The sequence below is a fragment of the Emiliania huxleyi genome, assembly GCF_000372725.1.
Source record: "Emiliania huxleyi CCMP1516 unplaced genomic scaffold EMIHUscaffold_26, whole genome shotgun sequence".
NCBI lineage: Eukaryota > Haptophyta > Isochrysidales > Noelaerhabdaceae > Emiliania > Emiliania huxleyi.
In genome coordinates this window covers 679974-698289 of record NW_005200088.1, presented here as the reverse complement: position 1 = coordinate 698289, position 18316 = coordinate 679974, and the positions used below count along the sequence as shown (strand labels likewise).

At 65.8% G+C, this 18316-nt stretch overlaps 4 protein-coding genes across 4 annotated transcripts; 3 read left to right on the top strand and 1 right to left on the bottom strand.

Moving 5' to 3' along the window:
• Positions 1 to 1018: 1018 nt before the first annotated feature.
• Positions 1019 to 2528, top strand: EMIHUDRAFT_206375 (hypothetical protein; the record flags this gene model as incomplete). The annotated part of the gene is made up of 4 exons (XM_005777578.1): positions 1019 to 1231; positions 1940 to 2241; positions 2315 to 2391; positions 2461 to 2528. The coding sequence occupies 4 exons, from the start codon at positions 1019 to 1021 to the stop codon at positions 2526 to 2528; spliced, it is 660 nt and encodes a 219-aa protein (XP_005777635.1).
• A 1150-nt stretch (positions 2529 to 3678) lies between these two features.
• On the top strand, positions 3679 to 4285 carry EMIHUDRAFT_450475 (hypothetical protein; the record flags this gene model as incomplete). Its single annotated transcript, XM_005777577.1, has 3 exons — positions 3679 to 3798; positions 3866 to 3922; positions 4142 to 4285. Coding segments are annotated over 3 exons (320 nt in total), but the record flags the coding sequence as incomplete, so codon positions are not given.
• Positions 4286 to 5926: 1641 nt separating this feature from the next.
• Positions 5927 to 9596, bottom strand: EMIHUDRAFT_450474 (hypothetical protein; the record flags this gene model as incomplete). Its single annotated transcript, XM_005777576.1, has 7 exons — positions 9565 to 9596; positions 9093 to 9468; positions 8662 to 8853; positions 8012 to 8537; positions 7893 to 7948; positions 7178 to 7634; positions 5927 to 6204 (listed from the first exon to the last, which is right to left on the bottom strand). Exons 1-7 carry the CDS (start codon positions 9585 to 9587, stop codon positions 5927 to 5929), a joined length of 1908 nt encoding a protein of 635 aa, XP_005777633.1. The 5' UTR covers positions 9588 to 9596.
• A 2143-nt stretch (positions 9597 to 11739) lies between these two features.
• Positions 11740 to 15020, top strand: EMIHUDRAFT_435301 (Calnexin). Its single transcript, XM_005777575.1, has 8 exons — positions 11740 to 11920; positions 11989 to 12220; positions 12496 to 12773; positions 12846 to 12944; positions 13013 to 13107; positions 13303 to 13633; positions 13806 to 13892; positions 14308 to 15020. Exons 1-8 carry the CDS (start codon positions 11789 to 11791, stop codon positions 14671 to 14673), a joined length of 1620 nt encoding a protein of 539 aa, XP_005777632.1. The 5' UTR covers positions 11740 to 11788; the 3' UTR covers positions 14674 to 15020.
• Positions 15021 to 18316: the final 3296 nt, after the last annotated feature.

Sequence of the window (18316 nt, the reverse complement as noted above, 5' to 3'; positions counted from 1 at the left end):
CCGCTCGTCGGTCGCCGGGCAGCGACGATCGCAAGCAGGCCACAGTGAGCAGTGTCACGGCGTGCATTCAACACACGGCGGTGACGAGGCCACACTCACGCACACTGGCGTCTCTGGAGCGAGACCGTCACGCCGACGGCGCTGACCGCAGCTCCTCTGAAGCCGCTCGTCGGTCGCCTGGCAGCGACGCTCGCCGCTCGGCGCCTGTTGTTGCCTCGGCGTCACCACAAACTCGGCACCCGACAACCGCACGCGACGGAACGGCCACACGCACGCCGAACCGGAGCCGTTCGTGCCCAGCAGCGGAGGCGAGGAGCACAATGGCAACCCACCCGTCCCAACGGATCCGCTGGATCGGGCGGCAAACTCAGAATCGCCGATAGTATGTGTTCACGGCGAAACGCTGTGAATACATAAATAGAGGTGCTCATAACTAGTGACCATGACCTCCCCAGCCCTCAAAAACTGCGTTTTTCGACCCCGCCCCTATAGGGGCGATTTTGGCTCGCCTCATGCCACAACCCTACGAAGTCCGGAAAAGGGATTAAGTAAAAGGGACCAAGGAAAAGGGATTGAAAAAAGGGATTAAAAAAGGAGAAAAAAAGGGACAGCAAGCAAAAGGGACCAAGGAAAAGGGACCAAGGAAAAGGGACCGGGAAAAGGGATTAAAAAAGGAGAAAAAAAAGGACAGCAAGTAAAAGGGACCAAGGAAAAGGGACCAAGGAAAAGGGACCGGGAAAAGGGATTAAAAAAGGAGAAAAAAAAGGACAATTAAAAAAGGAGAAAAAAAAGGACAGCAAGTAAAAAGGGACCAAGGAAAAGGGAGAAAAAAAAGGACAGCAAGTGAAAAGGGATTGCAAAAGGGGAGAAAAAAGGACAGCAAAAGGGGATTAAAAAAGGTGAAAAAAAGGACAGCAAGTAAAACGGCTAAGTCCAAGCTCTAAGGCAGGACCTAGGCCGAGTTCGCTTCCGGGGCACCCACATTTGGACCCACCCTGCGCTTGCGGAGTACAAGTACATGCTGTGGCTCAACGCGGACGCCTTCTGCACGGAGCCGTGGCGGCAGGATCCCATTGATTTCATGGTGCGCAACGACCTCGTCCTGCTCTTTGACAACCTTAACGGCGCAGCACGGGCTCCGCCAACGCTTATGCGCTTGATCCGAGACATATTCCAAACGCCGTTTTGCGGTGTGAGCATACGGAACGGCAGCCTGGCTCCATATCGCAAGGTTCGTGCAGCCGGTGCATGCACCGCCCCTGAGTTCGGAGTGTGAGCCACGCGTCTTTTGTGTTTATTCCCCCGGCGCCCGCGACGCGGCTCCCGAGTTCACATGACGAGACATGTCATTGTATTATTCTGCAATTCGCAATCTCACTGCAATTCATAAAAATTGACACTCAAATTGCACCAGCAAACATTCTTTTTTCATCACCGACCCCCAACGTGGCCGGGTGCAATCGGTCTGCAATCACCGTCACGCACCACCCGTAAGTTCGTATACGTACGTGCCCGCTTCCTTCTCTCTCCTTCTTATGTGCGTGTGCCATGTAGCAGGCTAGGTTAGGTATGAAGGTGAAGAGTGAGTGAGTGAGTATTCTTGATACGAAACCACGACGACACACACCAGTCGACTCGCATCGGTTGCCTCCATGAACGGCGGAGCTATTCTCGCGCCCACACCACACACACACACACACGGTGAAGATTGGGAAAGCTCCCTACCGGCTATACGAGCCCGAACCCGGCTGTGTGTGGTGGTGGCGCGCAAGTGCGGCCCGAACCCGGTGTTCCGACAATGGCCGTCGCACTGCTCGCGGCTTCGCTCGCCTTCACCCTCCCCCGGCCGCCGCCGCTGGGTGCTCGGCCGCCGTCTCGGCTGTGCCTTTCTGCCACCGACGTCGCCTCGGCCTCTGCCCTTCTGGCCGCATACGACGAGGGCCACAGGGCCACGGCGGCGCAGCCCGGCAGCGAGGGCCTCGGCGGCGCCATCAGTGCCAATGCGTGGGCGGCCGAGCAGCCGCCAGCTCCGCTGGGCGAGGCCGTGCGCGCGCTGCTGGCCGCCGCCAAGCCCGGGGATGGCAGGATCATGCTCGGCTTCTGTGCTGACGACGCTGCGAGCGGCGTTGCGGCGCTCAAGGCGTGGGTGACTTCGCTCGGGCTCCCAAAGGGCACGCTGCACGGGATGGACCGCGACGGCGTGCCGCTGGACATGTCAACCTTTGGCTCCGTCTACATCAAGTGGACTCGAACAAGCAATCAACCGCTCCATGCCGCCTCCGTCGACCCTCACCCGCCGGTGCCACCTCTCTAGGTACTCGTCCCACTCGCTGAGCGCCGGCGACCCGCCCGGCACCGCGATCCTCTCCGGCTACGGGGGCGACTTCAGAGGTGTCTGCTTCTACCCTCCGCCCTGCCCGCTAGGAACCTTCTCGGACCCTTCCCGGACCCTTCCCGCAGGAGTCTACTTCAACCCGCAGCTGCCCGACGGACTCTTCCGCCAGTACGCGGTGCTGCCCCTCTTCTAGAACCTCCTGGAACCTTCTATGGACCTTCTAGGACTCTTCCGCCAGTACGCGGTGCTGCCCCTCTCACTCTTCGCCCTCGCGCCAGCGCCAGCGCCAGAGGCGGCGGAGGGGGCGGCGGCGGCGGAGGCGGCGGCGGCGGCGGAGGCGGCGGCGGAGGCGGCGGCGGAGGCGGAGACGCCAGCGGCGGAGGGAGGGGCGTCGGAGGGAGGCGGCCTCAGCACCGCCGCAGTCGAGGCGTCGCTCGCGTCGCTGCTGCCCGCGATCGGCGAGCTCGGCGGCTGGCTTCGGATCGAGGCCCGGCCCCGTTAATCAACAGCTAATTAACTGCGAATTAACTGTGGATTAACAGGCGGCTGGCTCCGGATCGAGGCCCGGCCCTTCCCGAGCCGAGGAGGGCCTCGAGATGGGGCGAGATGAGCCGAGATATGGCGAGGTTAGGCGGTCGTCCACGCGGAGGGCCTCGTGAGGCTCGCCTACAGCGGCCCGCCGAAGCTGCGCCGCTCGATCGAGTTTGCGCTGCGATCCGACGTCGACGGCGTGCGCACCGTCGAGATTCGAGACGCGGCGACCGACGCGGCGGCGGGCGCGGCGGCGGGCGCATCGGCGGGCGCGGCGGCGGGCGCTGGGGAGAGCACGCCCACGGTGCCCGCCGTGCCGCGCCGCTTCTCTGGGGCGCACCGCTTCGTCTCGCGAGTCGGGGGCGAGGCGGGCGGGGGCGGGGGCGGGGCGGGCGGCAAGAGCGCCGCCGAGGTGCTCCACTCGGTCGGGTGGGTCAAGCTCGCGCGAGATCCACTGCTCGTCGACGGCAGCACGCTCGCCGAGCTCCGCGCCGCGCCGTACGCGCCAATCTTCAACGGGCAAAGCCCGGGCGAGGCACACTCGCACACATCACATGCACACACACACATACACACATGCACACGTACACATGCACACGTACACACGCACACACACGCACACACACACACGCACACACACACACACACACACACACACAGTCATACACACGGAACGGTGGGTAGAGGGGTGGACCAATGAATGCATCAATCAGGCGCCGCTGCGGCACATGGGACGCCATCCCGCATGGGCGGCTCGCTTCGAGGCGCACTTTGCCTCCGCTCTGAGGGAGGAGGGGCTGCTCGCTTGCTCCGACGGGAGCGAGAAGAGCGTGTGCGACTGCTACGCGCTGCGCTCGCTCGGGCTGGGGGCGGACGCGGCCGGCGGCGACCCGGCGCTGGCTGGGCGGCAGCCGCCGCACTCGGACGCCCCGGCGCCGCCGGGAGGGGGTGCTGCCCCTCTTCCAGAACCTTCTAGAGGACCCTTCTGGACCCTTCTAGGAGCCGCCGGGCGAGGGGGCGACGTGGCCGCTCGCCGACGCGGACATGCCTCTCTCGGTGATGCTCGGTGTGATGCCCAACACGGGGCTCTGGATCTTCCCGGCCGGCTGCTGCGGCGCCGAGTGCGGCGGCGATGCGGCGGGCGGCGATGCGGCGGGCGGCGATGCGGCGGGCGGCGATGCGGTTGGCGGCGATGCGGTTGGCGGCGATGCGGTTGGCGGCGAGGACGGCTGCGGCGAGGAGGGCGCCTTCCTGCTGCCGATCGGTGTCGGGGAGATGGTCGTGTGGCGCGGCGACTTGGTGCACGCCGGCGCGGGCTACGCGGAGCCAGAGCACTTCCGCGTCCATGCATACGTCGACCCGCCCGCGCGGATCTACCAGCGGCCAAAGGGCAAGACGAACCGGTGTCCGGGCGTCTGAGCGACCGCGGGCGCATACGTCTGCCACAGACGTTCCGCGCGTCCGCGCGCGCGCGCGCGTGCGCGCGTCTACCCCTTTTCGGCTGCGCGTATACCGTGAGTCCGCCGCACGAGCGAGGCCGCTCTGTCTCGCGCCAGCGCAGGTTCATAATTAGCTGAGAGAGAAATACAAAAGCAGATCTCAAGAGATTTTAGTTTATATTACTAATCACAAAAACATAATCTTTGCCCTCTCATAGTGCCATTTCACTCTGGCACGCTACGTGTAATCTTGAAAACGCGAAGTCTCCAACGGAGCTCCGTGTTGCTCCCAGCGCCCTCCCCCGCGCTCCCTGCGGCCATGGCCGATACTACTAGTATGAGAGGCCATCTGGCTACCGCGAGAGCGACCCAACTCGTCGACATATAGTCCGATGATGGTGCCGCAAAGTCAGCCTTCGGAGGCTATCGTGGGGTCGAGCCGGCAGTACAAGCCGTGACATGTGGTTCCACCACCCCTCGTAGGCTTTGCCTCTGACCGCCACCGTTCCCAGGCTACCTTATGGGATGGAAAGGAAGGCTGGGCGAGCGTATAGAAGCGTGCTCGACCTCGTCGTGGCAACCTGCAAGGCAGCGCTGGCAGGCGCGATGAGCGTCGTGCCACCTGACCCGAGACGGGTCGCAGGCGTCGTACCGAGCGCGTCGAGACCGTGTCCTGATGCGCTCTGCACGGGTGAGTCACGTCGGCGTCAAAGGAGCGACGTGTGACCTGTCAGAGCTTGATCTCCGATCTCAGCGGCGTCGAGTCGTCTCCGGCGCGGGCGACAAAGGTACATACCCAGGACGCGCAGAGGCAGCTGCGACCCAGCCGAGTGGACGGTTGCACACCGCGCCACCTGCCGATAGAGGCGGGTGCAGTCGACCAAGGGACATGATCTATCGACTCACAGCACAAATTTGTGGTGGGACACCATTGGGACCCAATAGCGCGATCGCCGATCGATACATGGCTATCGGCTATCGCACTGTTGACGTACGGCTTCGTTAGCTCAAGCTACCGGCGGCTAAGTAAGGTAAGGTAAGGTAAGGTAAGGTAAAAACTTCTCCACACACACGAGGTGGTGGGGCAAGGGGGGGCAACCCTCGCGTCTCCACGTCTAACGACAGGAGCCCCACGGCATTTAAAGTGCAAGGCCCGGTGCGCGTGGGTGAGCGGTGTGTGTGTGTGTGTGTGTGTGTGTGTGTGTGTGTGTGTGTGTGTGTGTGTGTGTGTGTGTGTGTGTGTGTGTGTGTGTGTGTGTGTGTGTGTGTGTGTGTGTCACGTCACTGCATCCTCTGCCGGTTCCTCCCGTCGCCTCTTCTTTGTTCGAATGTTTTTCAATCCATCCTTCACGAAGCCCTCCCATGTAGCTACGGCTCTAGCGTTCTTTGCGAATGTCTCGAGATGGCCAAGTAAGAGGCCGAGTAAAGCCGTAGCCTGTGTGTTCACAGAGCTCTCTGTGAACACCCCTCAATCAAGCCCCCATCAACCGCGCTCGCAGAATCTATCTTGTAGCACATCGGGCCAGTAGAACAGAAGCTGAGCAAAAATACCCCCCCCTGTTCAGGAATTCATGCCAATCAATCGAATTTTCGGGTAAACGGCACGTGCACGTCGCCGAAGCTATCCGGCGCTCCTTCCGCCCTCCCCCCGCGCCTCGATGGCTCGCCACGCCTCCTCGACGAGCGCGAAGCACTCTCCGGCGCGCGGGTGGCCGCACCGATCTGGGTGGAGCCGCCGCACCAGCTGCAGGTACCGCTTCCGGCTCGCCTCGCGGCCCGTCAACCGCTGCAGCCCAAGGCAGCCCCAGGGGTCCTGCACAGCGCGGGGGGCTCCAGCGAGCACCGCCGCCACGAGAGCGTCCACCGCGCAATCGACGTCGACGATGCCGCCGCTCGACCCTGCGTCGCCGCTGCTGGACCCACCGCAGCCGCCGCCGCCGCCGCAACCGCTCCCGCCGCCGCTACCGTCGCCGCTCCCTCCCCCTCCGCCGCTCCCACCGCCCCCGCCCGCCTGGCGTTGGCGCTGGCGGCTGGCCGCCTAGGTAAGGTGAGGTAAGGTAAACTTCTCGACACACAAGGGTGGTGGGGCAAGGGGGGGCGGCCCTCGCGACTCCACGTCTAGAAGACGGGAGCCTCGTGGCATGCCCAGTGCGCGTGGGTGAGCGATGCGTGTGTGTGCGTGTGCGTGTGCGTGTGCGTGCGCGTGCGCGTGCGCGTGCGCGTGCGCGTGCGCGTGCGTGTGTGTGTGTGTGTGCGTGTGCGTGTGTCTCCACCTCCTCGAAGAGTCGCCTCTGGTCCTACGTGGCGAACACGCAGCCTCGAGGCGGGAGTACGGTCTCGTGCAGTGCATTCGTAGCACCGCGTGAATACGAGGGGCTACGAGCACAGCGAAAGCAGCGGAAGACGGCCGAATACGGCTGAGTACGTGTCCTCTCGAGCGCTGGTTGGGATACGAGAAGATGTATTCCGCTTCTGGGCCTCCTTTCCTCGATTGCGGCCCGCCTCCGCTGCTCCTCCAGCAGCGGCTTCTGCTCCTGCAGCCGTCGCTTTTGCTCCCGCAGCTGCTGCAGCTGCCGCAGCTGCTCGGCCTTGGCGACGCGCACCGCCTTGGCTGCCTACGGGGCATGGCCAGGACGTGTTGTGGACGTGCCCTGGACAGGGCACCCGGCTCGCGCTGCGCCGCAAGCCGCCTCCACAGCCTGCGCCTCCGCTGCCCTCGCCGCCGCTGCTGCCGCCACCTCGGCCTGGCCCGGCGCCTCGCCGACCGCCCGCGCATACGCCACCGCCGCCTCCACCGCCGTGCCGAAGTAGCCGTAGCAGACAGTCTCCCTTCCCACCGTGTGCTGCGCCCGGAAGCGCGAGCCATACACACCGCGCCAAATGGATACGGCCTTGTACCCGGTGGCACTGCTGCTGGAGAGGTGCAATCTCAGGCCCTCCGCCTCTGCAGCCACCGCCGGAGGAGGCTGGTATTCCCCGACCGCCCGCGCATACGCCACCGCCGCCTCCACCGCCGTGCCGAAGAAGCCGTAGCAGACAGTCTCCCTTCCCACCGTGTGCTGCGCCCGGAAGCGGCCGGAGGGGCGCTGCTGCACGCCCTTGTACCCGGTGGCACTGTTGCTGGAGAGGTGCAATCTCAAGCCCTCCGCCTCTGCAACCACCTCCCCTTCTGCAGCCACAATCGGAGGAGGAGCCGGAGGCTGGTATTCCCCGACCGCCCGCGCATACGCCACCGCCGCCTCCACCGCCGTGCCGAAGGTGCCGAGGTCGACCTGCCTTCCGTCCACCCTGTGCTGCGCCTGGAAGCGCGAGCCACTTTTGAACACGCCCTTGTACCCGCTGGCGCTGATGCTGGAGAGGTGCAGCCGCAAGCCCTCCGCCTCCTCCGCCGCCTCCGCCGCCGCCTCCGCCTCCGCCTCCGCCTCCGCCTCCGCCGCCGCCGCCGCCTCCGCGTCCTCGCGGTGCCGCTTGGGCTGTGCGCCGGCGGGTGGCGGCTCGGCCCGCTCAGCCCGCGCCGCCGCCACCGCCGCTTGCGCCGGCGCCGGCGGATGCAAGCGCAAGCCCTCCGCCTCACCGGGCCCGTGCACCGGGACCACGGCGCCCACGAGCTCGGCCGCGCTTGCCGAATGGCTGCCGGCCGCGCCTGCGCGCCAGGTCAGACGTTAGCGGGCGACAGCTCATCTACAGGCGAGCAGGGCTGAAACACCTGCCGACGCGGCCGGGCCCAGCTTCTGCCGCTTGGCCCTGTGGCCGCTCGCCGGACCCTCCCGCAGATCGGACAGTTTCTGGTACACCGACTTGCGCGGGGGTCCCGGAACCTTGCCGGCGATCGCCGGCTCGATGTGCTCCCGCCAGAAGCGCCACCACTCGCCGCTCCACCGCTTCTCCGAGGGGAAGTCCGCCATGCACTCGTCTTTCCGCTTGCCGTCCTTGTCGGTCCGCAGGTAGGCGTCGGGCGCGGCCCAGCAGGCGCAGTACTCGGGGATGAGCGGTACATCGGGCTGCGCCGCGGCGAGCCACGCGTTGATGGCTTGGACCCTGGCGTGGAAGCCGCCCTTCGCCTTCTTCGCGTCCGACAGCGTGATGGGTCGCTCGACTTGACCGATCACTGCGCCGCTCTCGTCCTTCACATCTACGAGCACGGTCACCGGGCCCTTGAAGACCTCGCCTCTCTCGCAGCGGCGCGGGTTCGGCGCCCGCTCGAGCAGCGCGTCCACCGCGACGCCGACCGCCTGGTTGTAATCCGCGGCTGGCGGTGCTGCTGCTGCTGCTGCTGCGCTGCGCGCGGGGGGCTCTCTCTCGGCTCTCTCTCGGCTATCCCGGCTATCCTCCACCTCGCGCCTGGAGAGCGGCGACCTCGGCGGTGTAGTCGGGCCTATCGGACGGGCCATCGGACGGGCAGAGCAGCGCGTGGATCAGCGTCTTGACTCTCTCTGGGTCGGCGGGCGAGGGCATGTTCTTCTCGAGCCCGGCGAGCTTCATCTCCTTCTTCTCCTTTGGCGGCTTCTTGGCGACCAGCTCGGGGTGGAGGTTGACGAGGTGCTGCGACTGGAAGTTGTTGGCAGAGAAGCACTGCGCCGCGCGAGGCAGGGCCGCCCGGTCGGGCTGCGGGGGAGGGGCGCGGCGGGCGGGGAGTGGAGAGGTGGTGGCGGGGAGTGGAGAGGTGCTGCTGCCTTGTTGCAGAGGTGGCAGTAGCGCTTGCCGGGCTTGGAGCGGCCGCCCTCGCCGCCGGGCTTGGCGGCCGAGTGGTAGATGTCGCCCGTGGCGGGGCAGACGAACCAGACCACCTTGCGCGTGAGGTGCACCCGCAGGAAGAAGTCGCGGCCGAGCTCCTCCATCAGGAAGGGCTGCTCCTCGGTGTTTGGGCCGTCGCAGAGCATCTCGAGCTCGGCGGACTTTGGCAGCTCCTTGCCGCGGTCGAAGACCTTCCACGACCCGACCTCGACCGTCCCTGGGTGGAGCGCGGTCGAGGCCGCCTCGGCGATCACCTCACCCGACCCCGCCCCGCGCGTGACCCGCCAGGCGGCGCCGTCGGAGGTGAGGTGGAGCTTGGGGTCGTCGCTGTGCGCGAAGCGAGGGGACGACTTGACGTCGGAGTCCTGGCGCACCCACTCGCCATCGAGAAACGACAGCGGCGCGCCGCGACACAGCAGCCGGCCGTGCCTGCAGTTGGTCCAGCGAGAGCTCAGTGAGTCAGCAGGAGGCCTTATGTGGTGCGGGAGGAGGCCGTTGCTGGGCACGAGGGGCGAGGGGGCTCACCGATGCACCGACGAGCCTGCCATCCCGCGGCCAGGGGAAAGCTCTCTCAGCCCGGCACTGAGAGGAAGAATAAAAGACCCTCTGAGAAAAAGAAATCGCGCGAGGAATAAAAAAGAATATCAGAGGCCACTAGCATCCCCGCGATATAGAAAAAATCCAGTTTGATTTCTTTTTCGCGGCGCGATTTCTTTAATCGGGAGAAAAAGCGGATCCTCTTGGAGGCGTCCTCTTGTAGTAAATCTACAGATAGACACACACACACACACACACACACACACACACACACACACACACACACACACACACACACACACACACACACACACACACACACCACACACACACACACACACACACACACACACACACACACACACACACACACACACACACACACACACCGCTCACCCACGCGCACCGGGCCTTGCACTTTAAATGCCGTGGGGCTCCTGTCGTTAGACGTGGAGACGCGAGGGTTGCCCCCCCTTGCCCCACCACCTCGTGTGTGTGGAGAAGTTTACCTTACCGCTTCCTAGCGAAGTCAAGCACGGTCGAGTTCAGGTAGTACTTCCATCCGGGAGGGGGTGGGGAAGCTAAGTGCTGCATGTTTTGCCTCATCCCATAGCGGCGCCGGAACGGCGCCGGAACTTCCGGTAAATAGGGGCTTCCACGCGGTGCAGCCTTTTGCCGCGTGGGCAGCCGCTTCACCTCTCCGTCGATGGCCTCCCACCGCATCGGCGCCCGCGTCGCGGGCCTCTCGCCAGCGCAGGAGCTGTGCGCCATCATCGAGGCGCAGGCGGGCGCGAGCGACGCCGCGCTGCGCGTGGCGGAGGAGCACGCCGCACGGCTCGTGGAGCAGCCCGAGTGGGTGCTCTCCGAGGTCCTCCTCTCGCCGGACCTCGCCCCGCACATAATCGCCCAGCTGCCGACCACGGCGCACGCCGTCAAGGGACGTGCCGCGCGTGGCGCCGCGGCTGGAAGGAGACGCTGAAGAAGCGCGAGAGGCCGCGCCTGCTCGTGATCGGTGGCGAACACAACGATGGCGATTTCCTCAGCTCGCTGGAGCGGTACGACCCTTCAACAAACGAGTGGGAGGAGGAGGCTGTGGCGCCGATGCCTTCGGCACGCACGTATGTCTGCAGGCACGGCGGTGCTTGATGGCAAGCTCTACGCGGCGGGCGGCGAGATTGAGGCTGACGGCGCACCTTCCAACCTGGTGGAGCGGTACGACCTGGCTACGAACGCGTGGGAGGCGGTGGCGCCGATGGCAGAGGCGCGGCTATCTGCCGCCGCCGCAGTGCTCGAAGGGAAGCTGTACGCTGTGGGCGGAGCCGACCACGTCCTCAGCGTCGAGCGGTACGATCCGGCGCTGGATGCGTGGGAGGCGGTGGCGCCGATGGCACCGGCGCGGATTAATCACGCCATGGCGGTGCTGGACGGCAAGCTGTATGCTGTGGGAGGCCACGACAACGACGACGGCTACCTCAGCTCGGTCGAGCGGTACGACCCGGCCTTGGACGCGTGGGAGTCGGTGGCGTCGATGTCGACAGCGCGGGACTTTCACGGTGTAGCGGTGCTTGACAGCAAGCTGTACGCTGTGGGCGGCTACAAGACATACGCTGTGACGGGAGGCGACAACAACGTCAGCCACCTCAGCTCGGTGGAGCGGTACGACCCGGGGACGGATGCGTGGGAGGCGGTGGCGCCGCTGACGCTGGCTCGCTTCGGGGCCGGGGTGGCGGCGTCGAAAGGCAAGTTGTACGCTGTGGGCGGCAGCATCGAGGAGGACGACGAGGCTGAGGCTCAAAGGCCGGCTCACTCGGTCGAGCGGTACGACCCGGCCTCGAACGCCTGGGAGGAGGTGGCGCCGATGGCGACGGCGCGGGCCTTTCCTTTCGCGCTCCTGATGTAGGGGGCATAGGTGAGCTGTGAGCTGTGAGGGGCCGCTTTTATGGACCCGGACGGACGGGACGGACGAGGGCGAGACCAGACGGAGCTAAGTGCCTCGCCGTCGTCCTCGCAGGAGTCGCTTAGGCGGCTCCCGTGGTGTACCTGTGTTAGTGCCAGTGCGCGCCGGTCCCAGAGGGGCATTCGAAAATTATCCCCTTGGTGGCGCTGCGTGTATTTTATTCGCCCGTCTCGAAAAAGAGAAAAATCCGCAAAGCGGCCCATACACTGCCGTGGCGCCTCTGTGTCGAAGGCGCGCTGGCCCGCTCCGGTCGCGATGACTACACGGTGCCTACTGCTCGTGGCCCTCTCGGCGCTCGCCTCCGCGGACGAGGAAAAGCCTTATGAGGTACCGACTTCAATCGACGGTGCCTTCTTCTTCGAGCCCTTCATCAACACAGAGCGCTGGGTGCGTGTGTGCTTCCGTCACGGCCTGCAGCCTCGGCTGCTCTCCCAGCCAGCTCCTTCCCTGCACAGGTCCGCACGGAGGACGAAAACTACCAGGGCGAGCTGCAGCTCCAGAGCTACGGCGTCTTCCGCGGGAAAGCCGAGTTGCCGGACGCACTGCCGGCCGACCAGGGCCTCGAGCTCTCCTCGGCGGCGCGCAAGCACGGCATCAGCACGGTCTTTGCGGAGCCGCTCCGCACCAAGGGCGTGGGGCTGGTCGTCCAGTTCGAGCTCCTCCTCAAGCAGCCTCTCCAGTGCGGAGGTGCGGCTCTGCTCGCCTAGCGCCACCTCCCGGCTCACTGCCCGCCTAGCGCCGCTCACTCCGCCTAGCGCCACTCACTGCCTGCACACCGCACTCCCTTCCAAGAGGCAGTGCCCTCCCACCCGCAGGTTCTCACGCACGCACGCACGCACGCACGCACGCACAACACTCACAACACATACAGCACTCAATGCACGCACGACACTCACACTACATACAGCACTTAATGCACGTACGCACGCACACTGACACCTTCCCCGTGCGCCGGGCCCAAGGCGCCTACCTCAAGCTCCTCTCGGCCGACGAGGCGGTGCCGCCCGCGGCCCTCAACGGAGACACCGCGTACACGCTCATGTTTGGGCCGGACAAGTGCGGCGCCGTGCACAAGACGCACTTCATCCTGCGGCACAAGAGCCCCGTGGACGGTGCGATCAAGGAGTGCCACCTCGTCGGCGAGACGGCGGCGCCGCCTCTCTCCGACAAGAAGCCGCACCTGTACACGGCGGTCATCACGCCCGAGAGCGAGGTCAAGATCCTCGTCGACGGCAAGGAGGTGTGGCCTCGAGTTCCCTACCCCCAGAGTACCGAACCCAGTGTGGGTTCAGTTGGGTGGGTGGTGCGGTAGGTCCGGTCGGCCTCGCTGCTCGACGAGACGGCGTTCTCCGCCCCAATCAACCCGCCGAAGAAGGTCGACGACCCCGACGACTCCAAGCCCGCCGACTGGGTCGACGAGGGAGGTGCAGAGTACCATACCTCCAGAGTACCGAACCCAGTGTGGCTGTACTCTCTCAGGTCGACGAGCCCCAGATGCCCGACCCCGCCTCGGTCAAGCCGGACGACTGGGACGAGGAGGCGCCGCGCCTGATCGAGGACCCGGCGGCGGAGAGGTGGCCGCCACAAACTTGCCTCCGCCACACCCCCGCTCGCCACACCCCCGCTCGCCCCACCCCCGCTCGCCCCACCCCCTCTCCGCATGGCTACTTGAACCTCGGTGGGCACCGCCAAGACGCCCTCCCGCGGACTCCGCTGCCGCGCGACGCCGTCGCCTGCGCAGCGCTCGCCCTCCCGCGGCGCGCCTGCAGGCCGGACACGTGGGAGCCCAACGAGCCGCTTCAGATCCCAGACCCGACGGCGGAGGCGCCCGCCGACTGGGACGCCGACGAGGACGGGGAGTGGGAGGCGCCGCTGGTGCCCAACCCGAAGTGCAAGCCGTCGGGCTGCGGCGAGTGGAAGCGGCCGCAGGTCGCAAACCCGGCGTACAAGGGCAAGTGGGTGCAGGCCAAGATCGACAACCCCGCCTACGTCGGCAAGTGGGCGCCGCGCCAGATTGACAACCCCGCCTATTACTACGACGCGGCGCCACACGACGTCATGCCGATCGGCGGCGTGGGGATCGAGCTGTGGACGATGCAGGTCAGGGCCCGAAGAGACCTCGGCCGGAGCCCGCTCGGAGCCCTCTCGGAGCCCTCTCGGAGCCCTCTCGGAACCTTGTCGGAGCCCTCTCGGAACCTTCTCAGAGCCCTCTCGGAACCTTCTCAGAGCCCTCTCGGAACCTTCTCGGAGCCCTCTCGGAGCCCTCCCGCAGGACGGGATCCTCTTCGACAACATCCTGGTCGCCACTGATCCGAGGGTGGCCGAGGAGGCGGCGGAGCGAACCTTCTCCGCGCGGAAGGCGGCCGCCCGCCCCCGTGCGCCAGACTCCCCCGCACTTCCTCGCACGCCGTGGGGGGCTCCTGTCTTGGAGTGTGGAGATGCGAGGGACCCCGCGCCCTCGCCCCACACTAGCGTGTGGGGAGGGTCGCCCCACTGACTAGCGACGTGACACCACTAGCGTCGAGAGGGTCGCCCCACTGACTAGCGACGTGACACCACTAGCGTCGAGAGGGTCGCCCCACTGACTAGCGACGTGACACCACTAGCGTCGAGAAGGTCGCCCCACTGACTAGCGACGTGACACCACTAGCGTCGAGAAGGTCACCGCACTGACTAGCGACGTGACACCACTAGCGTCGAGAAGGTCACCCCACTGACTAGCGACGTGACACCACTAGCGTCGAGAAGGTCACCGCACCCGACGCGTGGCTAAGGCGGCCGCTGCTCGGCTCGAGCGCGGCGATGGGTGGCTGGGCGCCGCGTCCTTCTACCTCAGCCTCGCGGCCGAGTACGCGCGCGAGAACGCGCTGCCCGTCGGGGTGGCGGTGTGCGCCGTGCTGGCGAGCATCGTCCTGCTCTGCTGCTGCCGTGCGCCGGCGCGCGCAGCCGAGGCGGGTGGCGGCGGTGTGGAGGGCGAGGAAGAGGAGGGCGAGGGCGAGGAGGAGGACGGCGAGGAGGACGGCGAGGAGGCGGGCGAGGGCGACGAAGCGGCGGAAGAGGCGGCCGAGGCTGCAGAGGAAGAGAAGCCTGCGGCTAGCACCAGCACGGCCAGGCGGCGCACGCGCAAGGCGACCGACTAGGCTGTCGAGCGCTCCCTCTCTTCGCCCCTCTCGTCTCTCGCCGTGATTAATAGCGCCGACGACGGGGGGGGGGGGAGATTGGACCTCCGATGGCCTTCAGGAGTCCAACGGCAGTGGAGGCTTGAGTGTTGAGACGAGGCGGCCGTGGGCCACACGCACACCTCTCACTTGTGGTTGTGCTGCCGTTACGGAATGTAGGATCGAGTCCGCCTGCGGCTGCGCCCTGACCTTTGTCCGTGTAGGAGGGCACGCCTCACAGTGCACACAGCCGCGCACCACACCAAACCACAGAGCACACCCACGACGAGTTGTGTGCGTGTCCATAGTATATCTTCGAGGTAGGGGGTAATCGTTTTTTAGGAGTGATCAGCGCACAACGGTGTGGTCGCGGAAAACGAAAAGTGCTCCTCCTTGAATGCGTGGAACCACTCGCTTGGGTGTAGGTGGGCCGTGTTCATCATGTCGCCCCCGCTACCGAGCATGAAGGCGGCCATGGACTGCGGCCCGAGCACAGGGTTATCAACGCTCGGCTCGTCCTCGTCGAAGCCATAGCCGTCGTCGTCGTCGTCGAAGAGCATCAGCACGTCCTCGTCCTGGATGGCGCAATCCCGAACCATGTCGAAGTCGTCGTCATTCGGGTACTCAGGCAGTGACTCCAGGGTATCCTCGCACTCCTCGTCCACGTCCGGCACACGCTCCAAGATGTTGTGAAAGGCCATCTCCTCACCGGTGCAGTTGGGACGCGGGGGCAGGCCCTTCTGCAGCCGCATCGCGATGCGCAGGTAGCAGTCGCGGAAGGACTCGCGCCACTCCCTGGACCTGCGGAAGAAGGGGCGGGCCACCTTGGGAAGCCGCGGCGGGCAGCCCTGCCAGTCGTCCAGCATCGTGTCGCCCTCGACAACGGCGACGTGATGGATGCGCGCAGCCATGCGCGGGGTGAGCCATGGCCCGCCCTCCTCGTCGTCTGCCTTCGGCCCGAAGAGGCCTGCGAAGACCTCGTCGTCAACGTTGACGCACTGCGGCCAGTCTGGCCCACCTTTGATCCTGCCCGCCGCCGCGTTGTACACGAGCGGACGGCGCGGAGCTGCTTGCTGGCCGGACTGCGCAGCCGCTCGCCCGCGCAGACCTGCCTGGTGGCCAGACTGCGCAGCCGCTCGCGGGCCGTCCGCCTCGGCGAATGCAGCCACGTCATTCGCGATGCGAGAGCCTGTCCGCTCCTTGAGCGAGTTGATCAACTCGACCAGGCGCAGGCAGAACTGCTGCACGACGAAGACGTCATTCTTGAGCGGGCCAAGCCGCCAGGACGCCTCATTCTTGGTCAGGGCGCCCTGGATGTTGTCAAAGGCGACCGTGCCGAGGCCGCCAAACTCGAGTCGCTTCAACCCCGAGAAGGACGCCAGCACATCTTGCGTGAACTTGGCCGTGTTGAAACTCTGCGAGGGCAGAAGAACCCCGTCGATGCTCGCGGGCACACTGGTCATGTAGGCCATGGCCGCTGCGTCGAGGGCCGGCGTGCTGCGCTCGATCGCAGCAGCGAGTGGGGTCTTCTGCTTGGTGACTTCTCGCACATGGATCCACTCCAGGCGGCCTCGATGAGCCTCTGTGCATCCCGTGCCAAGTCGGGCGCCACATTGTGGACGTCGGCATCTGAAATTTGCTGCACCAGCTGCAGAAGCGATGCAGGCACTGCTTGCGATGGCTCCGACCCCGACGCTCGCCGCTTGCGGCTCGCCATTTGAGTCACCAGTCAAGGACGCGCTGATGAGCCACCTGATTGGCCCCCAACGCGCCGGGGCAGTCGGCCGGCACTTGGGTCGATTCCGCGTGGTACGGAACCCCTCGATCGTCTCGCCCTCCCTCACTGGTGTGTTCATTGGTGGGGTTCATAACAAACACGGTACAGGATCGAGGTGCACGCTGCCGAAACAGTGTCGTCCCCCCTCTCCTCGACGGCGATGGCGGTGTGACCGATCGAGCTACAAGAGGAGCTTGTTCAGCAGGATCCGGGATATCTTGTTTCTTGCGTATGACTTGGCAAGTCAGGAAAAAAAAACGGAAAAGCCCGCGAAGGGTTGAGAAGGGAACTCGAGATTGGCCTTCGCCGCGTTTGGATACCGAGTCCATGAGTCGAATTGTTGTCGGCGGGCTGAATGTCGTTACACCTCTGTCGTTGGTCCCAGCCTTGGGTGCAGCGTGCCAGCGTGGGCGAGTCAACCAGGCGGCGGCCCCCGGTGGCGGCGGTCGGGCCGGGCTCGGAGCCATCGAGCTCTCGCTGGCAAGTCAGGACACAGAGCTCACACCAATGGGAATTATTTTTTCTGGCTGGGCGCCGCTCTTTCCCTCGCATAGCGGCCACTCTTCGGATCGCTGGTCGAGCGACCCGGGGGATGCCCCGCGCGCCTGACCCAGGCGCAAAAACGAATCTGCGAGGCGTGGCCGCTCATGCGGCCCGATGGGGAGGAGCGGGGCGGACTACGGGGATCGGCTTCTTACACCGCCCTTCCCTGCAGCGAGCCTCCCCCCAACCCCCACCCGCGCTAGGTCTCGGGGGACGCAGGGGTCACACCCGACGACCTCGGGAACTAGCCGGGGCAGTCGGAGAAGGGGCAACTCCGTGCACTGACGGTCGGCCGTCAGAAAACACGCCTCCGTGGCTCGGGTTACACCAACCCTCGCTACCCAACGCGGCCAAAGGATATCCACCTCGAGAACCTCGAGAAGTGAGTGAGTGAGTATTCTTGTATTATTCTTGACACACACACACACACACACACACACACACACACACACACACACACACACACAACCTCGAGAAGGCGCTCTCAAAAAAAGAAATAATCGCCTTTGGCCCGGCGTCTCAAGACTCTCCGCCTGCTGGTCCGAGATGTTCTTGCGCCCAGCTGCCCCTGAAGCGGCAGCGAAGGGCGCCAAGCGGCGCTGGAGGCGCCTCGACGTGGTGGACCCCGCCGTGTATGCCAAGCCGGGCGAGCGGGTCCGCGCAAAATTTCAGGGCGACATCGGCGGCTTCAACTGTACGCGCTCATCCCCTTATCACTGTCCCTGCACACATGTCAGAGGGCACGCACGGACTAGGTCGCATGGGCTCCCTCCAAATCCCGTGCTTCAGCGGTTCTACTAGTGATGTCGGCCTCTGCCGCCGCTCTCGCCTCATCGCCGCCGCCCCCGCCGCCGTCTTCTCCTCTGTCCGATGCCTCCCTTGCCACCCACGCCGCCGCCACCATCCCAGCTGCCCTAGCCGCCCCCGCCCCCACCCCCACCCACGCCCGAGCCAACCACGCAGCTCCATCCCCACCGCCGCCCTCGCCCCCGCCCTCGCCCCCGCGCCGCCCTCTCACTCTCCACAATCTCCGCCCCAGCCAACGCCTCTGCCCCCCCGCCCTCGCCGCCGCATCCCGCCCCCTCGCCGCCCTCCGCCGCCCTGCGGACTGCCGCTGTTCTCGCCCGCACCTCCAGCCGCCCGCTGCTCTCGCCGCCACCCAAACCGCCGCCATCATCCCAGCCGCCCTCGCCGCCGCCGCCCTCCGGACTGCCGCCGTTCTCGCCCTCTCGCCTCCAGCCGCCCCCAACTTGCCACCGCCCCCTCGTCGCCAACGCACCCCATCCTCGCCACCACCACCCTCGC